General features: G+C 43.6%; 1 protein-coding gene across 1 annotated transcript; it reads right to left on the bottom strand.

Annotated features, from left to right (window-relative positions):
- Positions 1-613: 613 nt before the first annotated feature.
- On the bottom strand, positions 614-13,997 carry tgm2b (transglutaminase 2b). The gene is made up of 13 exons (XM_034233501.1): positions 13,774-13,997; positions 7,135-7,314; positions 5,957-6,175; positions 5,343-5,461; positions 4,568-4,696; positions 4,274-4,451; positions 3,981-4,113; positions 3,385-3,488; positions 3,057-3,299; positions 2,522-2,797; positions 2,278-2,438; positions 1,839-1,975; positions 614-1,132 (listed from the first exon to the last, which is right to left on the bottom strand). Exons 1-13 carry the CDS (start codon positions 13,781-13,783, stop codon positions 979-981), a joined length of 2,043 nt encoding a protein of 680 aa, XP_034089392.1. The 5' UTR covers positions 13,784-13,997; the 3' UTR covers positions 614-978.
- Between the last annotated feature and the right edge of the window lie 499 nt (positions 13,998-14,496).

The following is a 14,496-nucleotide window of genomic DNA, read 5'->3' as shown; positions in this document are numbered from 1 at the left end:
GATGTTTCTAAGAGAGTGGGTAAGCCTTGTTCTCTGTAGAGGAAATATGTGTTTCGGCGGCACAAACTAACCAGTCGGTTGACCCTTATGTGTCCTGAATTTTAACGGCAGTACCTGCCAAAGATCAAAGAGGTAATTACTTGTATTCACTGGAGAAGGTTAAAACGATGGTTATTTGGTGTTTTATATTGTACTTTTTACTTCACTACACATCCTGTTAAAATAGTATTTTTCTTTTGGTACCCAGCAGCATGCCGCACAAAAAGAAGCTCTCTGGCCTTTTTTTAACCATTGCAATTACTGTTTGTGACCAGGAGAGAGCAGCACTTTCTCTAACATTAGGAAAATGAATAACACATGCATACTTGCATGCCCACACACATGCCCATATGAATGGTAGAAGTAAATGTCTTGTAAAAGTTGGTGTGTTGTTATAGTCTAAAGGAAGAGCAGTGGAAATTGTTATATTACTGCAGCTTACCATGCAGAAGACAGATCACCTAAAGCATCCACGGGTCTACATTTTATAGACAGACATTTATTTTGAATTACTATAGGATGTCAGTACTCTACCCATATGGTGAAAGGTGAAGCTGAAAAAACGATAAACACATTGCTTTGATGCAAGGGTGCAACAACTCTTTTAATTGTAGCAATGAAAAGGTATAAAAAGAAAACATAGTACTAAAGTGACTGATTAATTCAGATCACAGTATATATTCTGTCAACATTTTAGCATGCACAGATTTAATAAGCCTTAATCAGCATAAAGTGTTGTCACTAAAATATCTGGCTCAGAAAAATATACATTAAGCATTTTGGACTAAACAGTGAGATTATAAAGTATTTGAGTAGAAAAGCTTTTGTTTTCAAACTGTGCAAAAAAGGGTTAATTTGCATATCTTTAGATGGCTAAAGGCTTGCAGTAACTGTTGACAAAAGAGTGCCGGCCCGGCCATCTCATGGACTGTAAAGGCTTTATTTTTTCCCGATAATGACATTCTTGTAGCCCTTGACATGACACAGTTTGTTGCTGTCGAAGTCGACCACCAGCTTTCTCAGCCCAGAGTGAGTGGGAGTGAAGTATATTTTCACCTTGGCATCCTCCCCAGGTCCCACTGAAGAGCCAAGACTGTAGGGTAAATATTTAGACAGTAAGATTGTGACACGTACACTAGAGAGAGACATTTTTCTTAGTCTTCTGATTGAATAAATGTTTAGACGATCAATTACCACTAATAACTCATGACAGTTTACACTATGTATGGAGATGATGGGAAGGGAGCTGTAGTTTATGAACTTAGCATACAGTAAATCACTAAAGATCATTCAAAAACTTGAACAATAAGGCCTCCTCACTAGTATATTATTGCATTCTTAAACTGGTCTCGGCCCCACTAAGCCTCTGCTTCTTTCTTTAGCAGTGGGCTCCTATCCTGACTAAACAGAGGCACATCCAGCCACACATCTGGAGGCTGCACCAAGAGCAGGGGAACAAGTCATAAAACAAAATAACACATATCTCAGAGTTTGGAAGTCGAATGGGAAAAACAAATGTCCACGACAGACAAATATGATTTGAAAAGGTCAAAAGTTGCCCATGTGTTGTCATAGCAAAAGAGGCAGAATGAGTCTGGTTGCTCTGCGTCCTGTCACTGAATTTAGATTTCTATCAGATGTCATTCTTGGAGAACCTTTTTTTTTTAAATAATTGACTGTGTGCATGTTTGTGTCTGCAGAGTGGAAGGTCAGTTACTGCTCATTTATGACAGGTCAGTGGTTAGTTTTAATGAGTAAAGAAAATGATTTCAATCTGTGTAAGAAGGAACTCATACAACCTCTCAGAGACGACTTGTCCCGAAGTCAGGTTGGACCCTTCGATGCTGAAGCAGCAGTTCTCCAGCGCCTCTGGAAGAGGGTTTTTGAGGGTGATCTCTGCAGCCAGCTTCCTTCCTTCCTTCGGTTCACCCAGGATCTGCAGAGCACAAGAACTTAGTGAGTGAAAGGCTCACTATATGTTGAAAACTATTTTACTTTACTTGGGTAAAGCGTGGTTTATACATACTTGGGAACATGTGTTGTTGATACAATACTCTAATCCTATATCTACGTCCTAGTGATTAACTGGCCTGCTTTTGTTTCACTTTTCTAATACATTTTCAGGGCTTGTTTTGACTTTGGACATTACTGTGTATATATATATATATATACTTTTTTGGCATTGTTATTTAAAAGTTGTCCATAATGTATAGCTCCAGTTGCAGGTCATATACTCACTCTGACTTTGATTTCAGGATTCTCCAGCACAATGTTCCTCACAGCCAGCATTGCATGACTGTTGGAGAAGTCTATCAACAGAACTGCCAGGCGGATCAAGTTGTCCTCAGTGAGTTGCTCACTGTACTTAGAGTAGTTCAGTCTTAGTGGGACGCGCCTCTCTAGAAGAAAACACACAATCTATTGAATACTCACAGTGCAAAGTCAAGTGTATAGAGCATTCACATGAAAAACACTACCTCACCTGCTCCTGGGGAGAGCTCAACATTGAGCAGATCTTTAAAACCACAATTATTTCCCATATGTCCGCTGTAGGACACAGCACAGGATCCAAACACCAGTCGGCACTTCTTGTCGCTTTGCGTGTTGTTTGTGACCACGGCGAACACGTCAAAGTCGCAGCCCTTTCTCATGTCTGACGTGACTTTGATGGCGATGTGTAGGCCTTCATTTTGCTGCTGTTGGAGCAGCTTGTTCTGGTGGTTAGCCTTCTTGAAAGCCTCCCGCTCTTCATCAGAACCTGGAAATATGGAAGTCATATTTATTTAATGTCAAATTGTCCCTTTTTATAAATAGGAGCTTAAATCTGACCTTCTTGAACACTTTATGTACATTAAGAATAACACAAATACTGATAGGGAATGTAAGAATGTAAACAGCAAGTGAACTCTTTGTGACCTGCTGATATGCGAAAACGGCCTGTATAAAGTCATGTTTACTGTGTCTTGTGATAATATAGAAATGATAAGGACCACCCCTATTGAATTTTCTCTTTATACCTTCAGGGTACTTGTAGAGATGAGTGACGTCCTCTCTGGCGTCATTGCCCACTCTCTTTGTGCTGATTTTCTGGCCCACAAATGTAGTGTATGTGGTGACTTTTGATGTGCTGCCGTCTTTTTTCTTCATGATGTTGACGACATCAGCATTGACCTCAGCAAAGACAAATGGGGCGTCGTACTTGAAAGTGAGCTCACCCTCCTTAATGGCTCTGACAGGGGTTGGGCCGCAGCAGAACACTCCTAAGTTAAAAAGGTCAACTTTGGTGAGGATTTGTCTTGATCAAAAGTAGGCTCATGTATTCATTGATTGAAGTGTGTTCAGTACCTTCACTTTTCTCCTGAGGTGTAGGGTCACTGGCCTGCCAGCCGTGAAAATCAGATTTAAATTCAGGCCGGGTCATCCAGTTCTCAACCCAGCAATGATAATTCCTACAGATACAAACACACCATCAGCCTCCTACACTTTCTGTTATCAGTATTTACTGCAAACTGGACGGTCAAGTCGTAGTTAATAATCAAATCAGGGTGATGTGCCTAACTACAGAAATGTAAGTTAATATTAGAGCTGCAACAATTATTGACAAATAAATAAGTGGATCAACCAAACAAAGTATTTGGCAACTATTTGAATCGTTTAATCGGAAGTGTAGAATATGCTATTTTAAGATATTTTGCTTTATCTGCTATATCCTATTTAAGTTTATCTTTCGGTTAACATTGACAAAACAAGACATTCAAAGACTTCAACATGGTCTTTGAGAAACTGGGATGGATGTTTAACACCATTTCCTGACAATCTACACATTAAATGATAATGCAAATAATCTTTAGTTACATCCCTACATATTAGATCATAATTTAAAGTATGTAAATATTACGCAACTCTGCCTCCTCCTGTACATACATTAGATATGTTCTTACCATATCATTTCTCTAGACTTAAGGAGGTCACCGTTTTCATTGATGTAGCGTTCGATCACCAGGTCGCCGTTGTTGTCGTGGGCTGACAGGTAGTTGGTGACGACTCGGCAGGGGATGCCAAGCGCTCTGGAAACTAATAGGGTATAAAAGCAACTTACATGAGTATTGGAATGCTAAAAGGAAGAGACAAATGTATATATTTACTGTGTTTACACATTTCTTGTGTCTGTTTGAGACAAATCGAATGTGTTTTTCAGTGATAGGCCACAAAGCTCCACTGCGTCCTATCTTACCTGTGCAGGCCACAGCTGCAAACACCCAGCACTGTCCGTAGCGAACAGGCTGACAGGCCTGTTTGTCCCAGTTGCGCAGAATCTCCACACTGCCCTTCCAGAACAGGGGGCTGACACCTCCTTCATAGCCATTTGTCCATTTTCCCAGCAACACCCCTTTGTCGTCATTACAATTCACCTAACAGGCAAAGGAATAATACACTTACATTCTGAAATCCAAGCGTTTTAAATGTTTCGTTTAAAATGACATCATCTGTGCAGATGAACAAAGGATAAGTGAAAGGAAATGAGTACCATGGCACTGAGCACCCTGGAAACATAGATGGGATTTCTCCTCCCTGAGCAGTCTTTGCCAGGATTTCGCAGACATTTAGGATTCATATCCAAAATCTGCAGACAGGTGTCCAGGATTCCACTTTCAAACTGTACAGAAAAAAACGCTGATTAGTTTCTTATTACTGACACAAGGTTAGAGATGGTGAAATCACCAAGGAGAGATTAGACAAGTCCGTTTAGAAACAACTAAAACCGGTGCAAACGCATAGCGTGGAACTCTGGCATGCTGTAAAGCCCAATAGCTGCACAAGTAATGCAATGCTTATGCCAGGCTTATCACACTTTGTGTCAGATATCAAAGAAAAGGCAGGAAAAGATAACACTCCCCCTCATGCTATCAGACTGAGATATAAATGTCTCAACCAATTCAAGCGCCAAATATTTTTTATAAATCCACATATCTTCCTGTTATCAAAATAAGGAGGATTCAAACTCCTTTGAAGACTTTTCTTTTTGTCGCTGCTTTTAATTGAACTATTCATATCTTAGACTGCACTGTAACTTTTATCCATGTATTTTTTCTTTTAATGTTTATTTGATTAGCTTTTCTTTTAATGACTGATTTTAAATGCCATTTTCTTAATGTCTTTCATTTTTTGTAAAGCACTTTGAAAGCCTTGTGTTGAAAAGTGCTATATAAATAAACGTGCCTTGCCTTGCCACTTAGACACAATGTTGGCTCTCAGTGTGTAAGATGAAGTGAGGCTGACAGCAACAGTGTTGGTGTTGGTACCTGGCCAAAGTTCCAGGGTGTAGATATGGGAAGTTTGTAGCTCCCTCGAAAGATGATTCCATCCTGAGATAAGACGTATTCTTCCAAACTCTGCTCATTTTCCATGTACACTGCATCTCCTGTTGCGAAGAAACATTAAGAATAATATCATGAATGTCCTAATACATGTCTGAAGTGGAACGTCAGTTGACTTCAATTTCTTCGGAAGCAACATTTTTTCACCCTGCAATCTGGTGGAGTTCATTCATAGCTTTATAAGTAGGATTTACAGATGCTTTGTGCATTACCAGGCCAGCTGTTTCCCTCTGTTTCCATTATGCTAAGTTTAACTGACTGCTTGCCCATATTTACCAGAACAGGGTAGATCAGCAAAAAAAACATCAATAATTATATTTCCCAAAATGTTTAACTATTTCTTTAAAGTCAAACAATAATTATTCAACAAAACTATTCAGCTAATCATTCTCCTATACCCTCTGTGCTGCAGTGCTCTTAAATAACTTCTGTCTTAAGCCCACTTTGGTATACCACATGAACTTCAAAGCACTTTGTAGCTTAAGATCGCAATACAAGATCCACCACATGACAGCTTGACATATGATCTGTTTACCCACCTGGACACCAGGGGTTAAAGAGCAGGATGAACTCAATCCGCTCAGATGGCCCCAGGGTCAGGGTGTAGCGGCCGATAGGTGCGTCAGGGGCGGCGCAGAGGGACAAGGCCACCATGTCTCCGGGGGGGCTGGTGACAGCAGCACTCCAGCGGGAAGTGTCAATGCTGGCAGACAGACCAAAGGAGGCCCTGGTGCCATACTGCTCATTGGGCTGAGGACCTGCATGCGACAAATAACTTTAGAGATACCATCTGGGAAATATTTTGAGTCTGGGCAATGGAAACTTGCAGGGTGCATTTGCCTGTTTTCCCAACCCTGACTATATTTAGTTCAAACATCTCTGGAATCTGTTCTCATGCATGGACAGCTTAACTGTGTAATGGCATCTCATTATAACTCTCTCAAGACCCCCCTAAGTGATCTCAGTTCAGCTTTGGATTGTGATAAATAATGTAATCTTAAAATTCTTAAAATTCTTAAAAGTTCATTTCAGTCCAAAATTGTCTTCACATCTTCCACCGGGTTCATCCAACTAAAACAAGAGCAGGCCGCTTCCTTCTCATTGGGTGGGATTAGGGTTCCTACTCTGATCCATTAAAACATACATGACTTTTATAGCTTGATAATGTTATCTATGATTATACACATGCTTTCCTGTCTGCAAGCAACATTTCCTGTTTTGGATATGATGGCAAGTAGCAGCTGACTTATCATACTCTGCATGAGAGTTTATCCAAATATGAACTGAGGAGAGTAGTCAGATGTCTCTGTGTTTACTTAGTGTTCAAACAGCAGAAAATGATGAGTAAACTGTAACTGTGGCTCCTAACAATAACAGCTTTGTCCTCTAACACCCACAGAACATTAAGTGACAAAACAACAGAACATATTAAAGCTACTGTAAGTGTGCTCTTTGTAAAAGCCAGTAGCGGTGTCACTGAAAAATGAACCATGGGAAATTGCTTTATGTTCCTCTCCAGCTGCTTCCCCCGATCATATCTACAATCACAATAGGTTGCTTAAGAAAAAACACACAGTGAGTTCCAATGTGCACTAAGGTCCTGCATTAGAGGGAAGTGATCACAGGGATACTTACAGAAACGTTTATAACATTTAAAACCTTTACTTAAACTTGTATGTGTACAGAAAGATGTAAAGAGGTAAAGTAGTAGTAGCACCTGTCTCTGCGACAAACTCAAGGGAGCTGACTCCCGGTTGGAAGGTTCCGGAGCGAAGGTAGAGGCTGATTGTGAACACCTGGCCTCTCCTCAGGATCAGACGGTCCACACCGTTGAGATCGGTGCGATGGTCGGTGTTGTTGAACTCGCACTCCAGGTTCCAGCGTTCAATGTCCAGAGCTGAAAAGACGTGAGGGCATTTAAAAAGCACTGAAAAAATTAGCAAAAAGCATAACCCTAAAAAAGTGGTGTTGATCATTATATATCTCTACCATTATCAACCTTATAAACCTTTATGTGTTGCTATTCAATACGGTGTGAATTATTTTAAGTATTCTCTTAAGCTGTTGTCGTTTTCGTCAACAAATAATTTATAACGTGTTACATAGCAAGTAGCTCTCTTTATATTCATTACAATGAGTAGAACATATAGTTCTATATTCATCTATTTTGAGCACTCTCTAAGCACGGTTCTTGGATCTTAATTGAATTTCATAGGAGGATATAGTATATGTTTATTGAATAATTTAAATGCCACAACAACTCCTGATTACGTTTTATAATGTAAAACTGTGAATAACTTATTTTTTTCCGATGGCAGACTTGTGGTAAATTAACCAGAGATCTGTAGTGTACGGAGAGTCTGAATCTTGTTGTTGCAATTAACATGTTTTTATGTATTTTTTACTTTCCTGGCTACAAGTTGACTTATATAACAAAACAAAAAAGGTCAAATGTTTATTATTTATCCTCAAAGCCAAATTGTGTGGACTTTGGGATAAAAATACTTGAATGGTAAGATCGTTTCGTTTCAAAGGGACTTATCAAGAAGTAAACACAGCCTGCTTGTGAAGTGTGCAAAGACATAACCACTCCTTCTCCCCAGGCACCCTGTGACTAAAGAGAATCACACCCTTTGATTTCCTGTTTTTAGACAAATTAAAGGTCTCCCTATATAAGTTATTCATTACCTACTGCTCCATGACATGTCAGGAGGTTAACTTCTGACCATATGCTAACATATGCTGTGTTAATAAAAGCCCTGGAGACCCTCATGTGGATATACTGTAGGAGTGTCAGGTCTCTGAAGAACCAGCACCTTACCGTGGTAGAGAGGTTTGTGTGCCCTGATGAACCTGGGGGCTGTGTTGTCTGGAACCTTGTGTCCTGGTAGGGTCTCCCATGGCAAATTGGTCTCAGGCAAGGGGCCAGACTAAGATTGGTTCAAAAGACCTCATGAAAGACGACACAAGAAGTGAGGATACCCGGCCCGGAGGAAGCCCGGGGTCCCCTTCTGGAGCCAGGCCCAGAAGGAGGACTCGTCGGCGAGCGTCTGATGGCCGGGCTTGCCACGGAGCTCGGCCGGGCCCAGCCCGAAAAGGCAACGTGGGCAACACCTCCGCTTCTCCGTCCCGCGGGCCCACCACCTACGGGAAACAGCGATGGGGTCGGGTGCGCTGCCAGAAGGGTGGCAGTGAAAGAGGAGGGTCTCGACGGACCAGACCCGGGCGACAAAAGCTGGCTTTGGGGACGTGGAACGTCACCTCTCTGGGGGGGAAGGAGCCGGAGCTTGTGCGGGAGGTGGAGCGTTACCAGTTGGATCTGGTTGGGCTCACCTCTACGCACAGCGTCGGCTCTGGAACCTTACTTCTGGATAGGGGTTGGACTCTATTCTTCTCCGGAGTTGCTCAAGGTGTGAGGCGCCGGGTGGGTGTGGGGATACTCACAAGTCCCCGGTTGGGTGCTTCGTTGTTGGAGTTTACCCCAGTGGACGAGAGGGTCGCCTCCCTACGCCTGCGGGTTGTGGGGGGGAAAACTCTGACTGTTGTGTGTGCTTATGCACCCAACAGCAGTTCAGAGTATACGGCCTTCTTGGAGACCCTGGAAAGAGTCCTGTATGGGGCTCCTGAAGGGCACTCTTTAATCTTGCTGGGAGACTTCAACGCACATGTGGGCAATGATGGAGACACTTGGAGGGGCGTGATTGGGAGGAACGGCCCCCCTGATCTGAACCGGAGTGGTGGTTTGTTACTGGACTTCTGTGCTAGTCATGGATTGGCCATAACAAACACCATGTTCGAACATAAGGATGCTCATAAGTGTACGTGGTACCAGAGCACCCTAGGCAGAAGGTCCATGATCGATTTCGTTATCGTATCATCGGACCTGAGGCCGTATGTTTTGGACACTCGGGTAAAGAGAGGGGCGGAGTTGTCAACTGATCACCATCTGGTGGTGAGTTGGGTCGAGTAGCGGGGGAAGCCTCTGGATAGACCTGGTAAGCCCAAACGTGTAGTTCGGGTGAACTGGGAACGTCTGGAGGAGGCCCAAGTTCAGGAGGCCTTCAACTCACACCTCCGGCGGAGCTTTTCGGGCATTCCTGTGGAGGTTGGGGACATTGAACCAGAGTGGTCGGTGTTCAAAGCCTCTATTGCCGAAGCTGCGGCGGGTAGCTGTGGTCTCAAGGTCCTAGGTGCCTCAAGGGGCGGTAACCCTCGAACCTCCTGGTGGACACCGGTGGTCAAGGAAGCCGTCCGACTGAAGAAGGAGGCCTTCAGGGATTTGTTATCCCGGGGGACTCCCGAGGCAGTTGCAAGGTACCGACAGGCCCGAAGGGCAGCAGCCTCATCCGTGGCCGAGGCAAAGCAGCGGGTGTGGGAGAAGTTCGGAGAAGACATGGAGAAGGACTTTCGGGCGGCACCAAAGTTGTTCTGGAAAACTGTCCGACACCTCAGGAGGGGGAAGCAGGGAACCTTCCAAGCTGTGTACAGTAAGGATGGGACGTTGTTGACCTCAACTGATGGAGTGTTAGGGCGTTGGAAGGAACACTTTGAGGAACTCCTGAACCCGACAACTCCGCCCTCTATGTTAGAGGCAGAGCTGGAGTATGACGGGGGATCAACACCAATCTCCCGGGGGGAGGTCACTGAGGTCGTCAAACAACTCCACAGTGGCAAAGCCCCGGGGGTGGATGAGATCCGCCCGGAAATGCTGAAGGCTCTGGGTGTTGAGGGAATGTCATGGTTGACACGTCTCATCAACGTTGCGTGGAAGTCGGAAACAGTACCGAAGGAGTGGCAGACCGGGGTGGTGGTTCCCCTTTTTAAAAAGGGGGATCAGAGGGTGTGTGCCAATTACAGAGGCATCACACTACTCAGCCTCCCCGGGAAAGTTTACTCTAAGGTACTCGAAAGGAGGGTCAGGCCGATTGTCGAACCTCAGATTGAGGAAGAACAATGCGGATTCCGTCCTGGTCGTGGAACGACGGATCAGCTTTTTACTCTCGCAAGGATCCTGGAGGGGGCCTGGGAGTACGCTTATCCGGTCTACATGTGTTTTGTAGACTTGGAGAAGGCGTATGACCGAGTTCCCAGGGAGTTACTGTGGGAGGTGCTGCGGGAGTATGGGGTGAGGGGGTCTCTACTTAGGGCCATCCAATCTCTGTACTCCTAAAGCGAGAGCTGTGTCTGGGTCCTCGGCAGTAAGTCGGACCCATTTCCGATGAGGGTTGGCCTCCGCCAGGGCTGCGCTTTGTCACCAATCCTGTTTGTAATATACATGGATCGGATTTCGAGGCGTAGTCATGGGGGGGGGGGTCTGCAGTTCGGTGGACTAAGGATTGCACCACTGCTTTTTGCAGATGATGTGGTTCTAATGGCTTGATCGGTCTGCGACCTTCAGCACTCACTGGATCGGTTCGCAACCGAGTGTGAAGCGGCTGGGATGAGGATCAGCACCTCCAAATCTGAGGCCATGGTTCTCAGCAAGAAACCGATGGACTGTCCACTCCAAGTAGGGAATGAGTCCTTACCCCAAGTGAAGGAGTTCAAGTATCTCAGGGTCTTGTTCTCGAGTGAGGGAGCAATGGAGCGTGAGATGGGTCGGAGAATCGGAGCAGCGGGAGCACCGTTGTGACGAAAAGGGAGCTGAGCCAGAAGGCAAAGCTCTCTGTCTACCGGGCCATTTTCGTTCCTACCCTCACCTATGGTTATGAAGGATGGGTCATGACCGAAAGAACGAGATCACGGATACAAGCGGCCGAGATGGGTTTTCTCCGCAGGGTGGCTGGTGTCTCCCTTAGGGATAAGGTGAGAAGTTCGGTCATCAGGGAGGGACTCGGAGTTGAGCCGCTCCTCCTTCGCGTCGAAAGGAGCCAGTTGAGGTGGTTCGGGCACCTAGTTAGGATGCCACCTGGGCGCCTCCCTAGGGAGGTGTTCCAGGCACGTCCAGCTGGGAAGAGACCAAGGGGTAGACCTAGGACCAGGTGGAGGGATTATATCTCTTCGCTGGCCTGGGAGCGCCTTGGGATCCCCCAGTCAGAGCTGGTTGATGTCGCCAGGGAAAAGAAAGTTTGGGGCTCTCTGCTGGAACTGCTACCCCCGCGACCCGACCACGGATAAGCGGGAGAAGATGGATGGATGGGTGTCAGGTCTAGACTTGGGTAAACAAACACTAAGCTGCATAGTTTTCCTGCTGTTTTACACCAAGTCCATTATTCCTCAGTGTTTCCTCAACTTTCCTGTAGCTCTGATGTTTTACTGATCTTGAACTTAGTTCAGTTTCTAATTGAAGACACGTTTGTGTCACTAATTGGGGTAAATGCCTTATAGATGACAACGCTACCTATTCTGGGACAGCTGTATATTGTAGTCAGGGGATAAGGAGGGCTTTGCAGTTCCGCCTGTGAATACTCTCCAGCCATTCGATATGGGCAAATATCATATAAAAAATCAGCATGGAAGCATGAAGCATTATGCTATTTAATCGTGTTTGAGAAAAAACATCTGGAGAAAGAAATATCTCACTTGGGTTCAATAAATTTAGATTTCCTTTTACTGTTTTATTTTGAAGACAGAAGAGTATTACTGTTAAGTACATCAATAGCCATCATGCCAAGAGTTCAATAAAACTAAAATTAAAAAGATTAATATCATATAAATGTCCATGAATCTGAAACGTTCACAGCAGACAAATGGTGCACTGGGAAACTGACGTAATGCTTTCTGTAAAGATTTGTGGGGTGTTTTTTTTGGCCACAAGAGAACATCTCTTTTGATTTAAAACCACAGTGCAACACCATGTGGTGAAGCAGATGGTATTCATGTGGGTATTCAAAGCCAAACTGCACGGTGAATGTATTACAACCTGCAGTTTGATATGTAGGGTTAAATAACTGCAGCACAAGGCTTTAATATGAAACGGATGGGCAGAGATTCCACAGCAATGACCCTGTCCTCCTCACTGACCTCTACATGTTGTGCACGCCCACAATTCAGTCCAACTTTACCACCCATGACCCGCAGAACCACACACAGAGGCACTGTCTCAGCAGGCAGCACAAGCCTAATAAGGAAATTACAACAAATCTAGCTAGTGTCAACTGTGTAGCCACTGGTACACTAAACAGTGTTTTAACCCTGGAAAAATAAATATGTTCCCGTCAGAAGTGAATGGAGTTTTCAGTCTTGTAGTTAACACCCATGCTGACTTCAGCGCTCCATCACTGACACTTTCAATTTCAACTAAATGCTTTGTAAGCTTCTAACAGATGGAAAACAGGTGCCATTTCTTCATCAATGTGCTGTTTATTCTAACTCTAATTCTGTAGTCAGTGGTGTTATATTTGCTCATTTCTATTTGTGTGTAGTTGCTGCAAAAAATACATATTAGTAACATCCTGTGACGATTGAATAAAGAAAATAGAAAAAGCATTTATTTATGACTTCAGACTTACTGTTCTGTTCACAAGCCACCTAAAAGTGAAAATCGTATGCCTATTCTACCTTTTCTTCCATGTGAAACTACTCCTCAGACATGTTTGGCATATACACATGTTGCCTGCACACAGGTCAATGCTGTATTTCAACCTTTAAAGGTGTTTGAGGAGTTTTAAATGTCTTTACAAGGGCATACAAGTTAACTATTTGTAGGGTTGTGTGTGTGTGAGAGAGTGTGTGTGTGTGTGTGTGTGTGTGTGTGTGTGTGTGTGTGTGTGTGTGTGTGTGTGTGTGTGTGTGTGTGTGTGTGTGAGTGTGTGTGTGTGTGTGTGTGTGTGTATGTCTCTGTGTCTCTGTATGTTTGTCTGTGTGCCTTGCTATAAAGCAGTTGACTCCTGCTTTCAGCTGCTATTAAAAGGGTCCCAGGACAACAATCATCGGCTCAAACATGCGGTTCAAACATTTTTTAGATGCATCGGTCTTCAGATGTCAGATGGTTGTGTGCTTGACAGAATGATATGCAGGATGTGACAACTTAACATTTGTCAGGTTCTTTCGGACACATCATGACTACAGTATATTCTGACAACATTGTTTGACCTTCCTTCTCATTTACTATTCTGTCAGTGACTAGAATAAATGAGCACTGCATTAAATAAACTGAAAGTGAGTTGCCTTAACACAAACACCTGTATCGAAAACGGAGGAGATAAAACTGCAAAGCAAAATCCTTGACTTGTAGAATACATACATATCGTTACGCATAGCCGAGTTTCTGTTCAATAACTTACCTACAGTAGTTGTGAACTAGGCTACTACACGACTTTTTTGTATGCAATTACATCGCAAATGGTTGTTGCTGTTGTTTAAATAGCACCGGCAGTGTATGACAACAAATACAAGTAATGAGAGTACAACTTACCTTCAGACATGACTGCAGGTGTGTTCTTCTTTGACCAAACTGTGTTTCCAGCGAATCTGCAGCGCGGCTCAAAGGGGAATATGTGTGTGAACCCTCACCGTTATCTCGCTCTTATTTGTAGTCGTCCTCCTCCTGGTGGTGGGCGTGACGCGACCCTTTCGCGCGAGCGCCCACACGTTGAGTTGTAGCCTCTTGCAAAAATGTTCCGGTGATTAATTACTGAAGGATAATTTATGTGTGCTGGGTTAGCCAAGAATAAGTAGAGATCCACTTTGACGTAACAGAAGAATAGTGGAAAGGTACAGAGTGCAGTAACATTCACTTAGAATTACAACAATATGGCAATATGCTACTACTATTAAAAACAAGAAGGCAATTAAAACCAGGTGTATTTGATAAGTATTTTTACTTTAAAATATTACCTTTTGTTTGTTTCACTATTTTATATATATTTCTTTCTTTCTTCTTTTTCACTCCGGTATTACACTTGGTGACATGTTGCCTTATGAGTCTAGTTTATTTCGAGTAAAACCCATACATATTACCTACAGTAAGAGTCAGTCATATGGTTTGCAGCTCTAAAGGCAGACTATTATAAACCACATATAAGAGTAGGGGAGAGTGGGGTAAGTTGAGCCATTTTTTAGTTATGCTGTCCTCTAAGCAAGGAGAAATTACACATACTGTAGTAAAAATGAAAACACACACCTATAATTTAGGATG

The sequence above is a fragment of the Gymnodraco acuticeps genome, unplaced genomic scaffold, assembly GCF_902827175.1.
Source record: "Gymnodraco acuticeps unplaced genomic scaffold, fGymAcu1.1, whole genome shotgun sequence".
Classification (NCBI taxonomy): domain Eukaryota; kingdom Metazoa; phylum Chordata; class Actinopteri; order Perciformes; family Bathydraconidae; genus Gymnodraco; species Gymnodraco acuticeps.
Note: the sequence above shows the minus strand (reverse complement) of the source record. Positions and strands in the feature narration are given on the sequence as shown.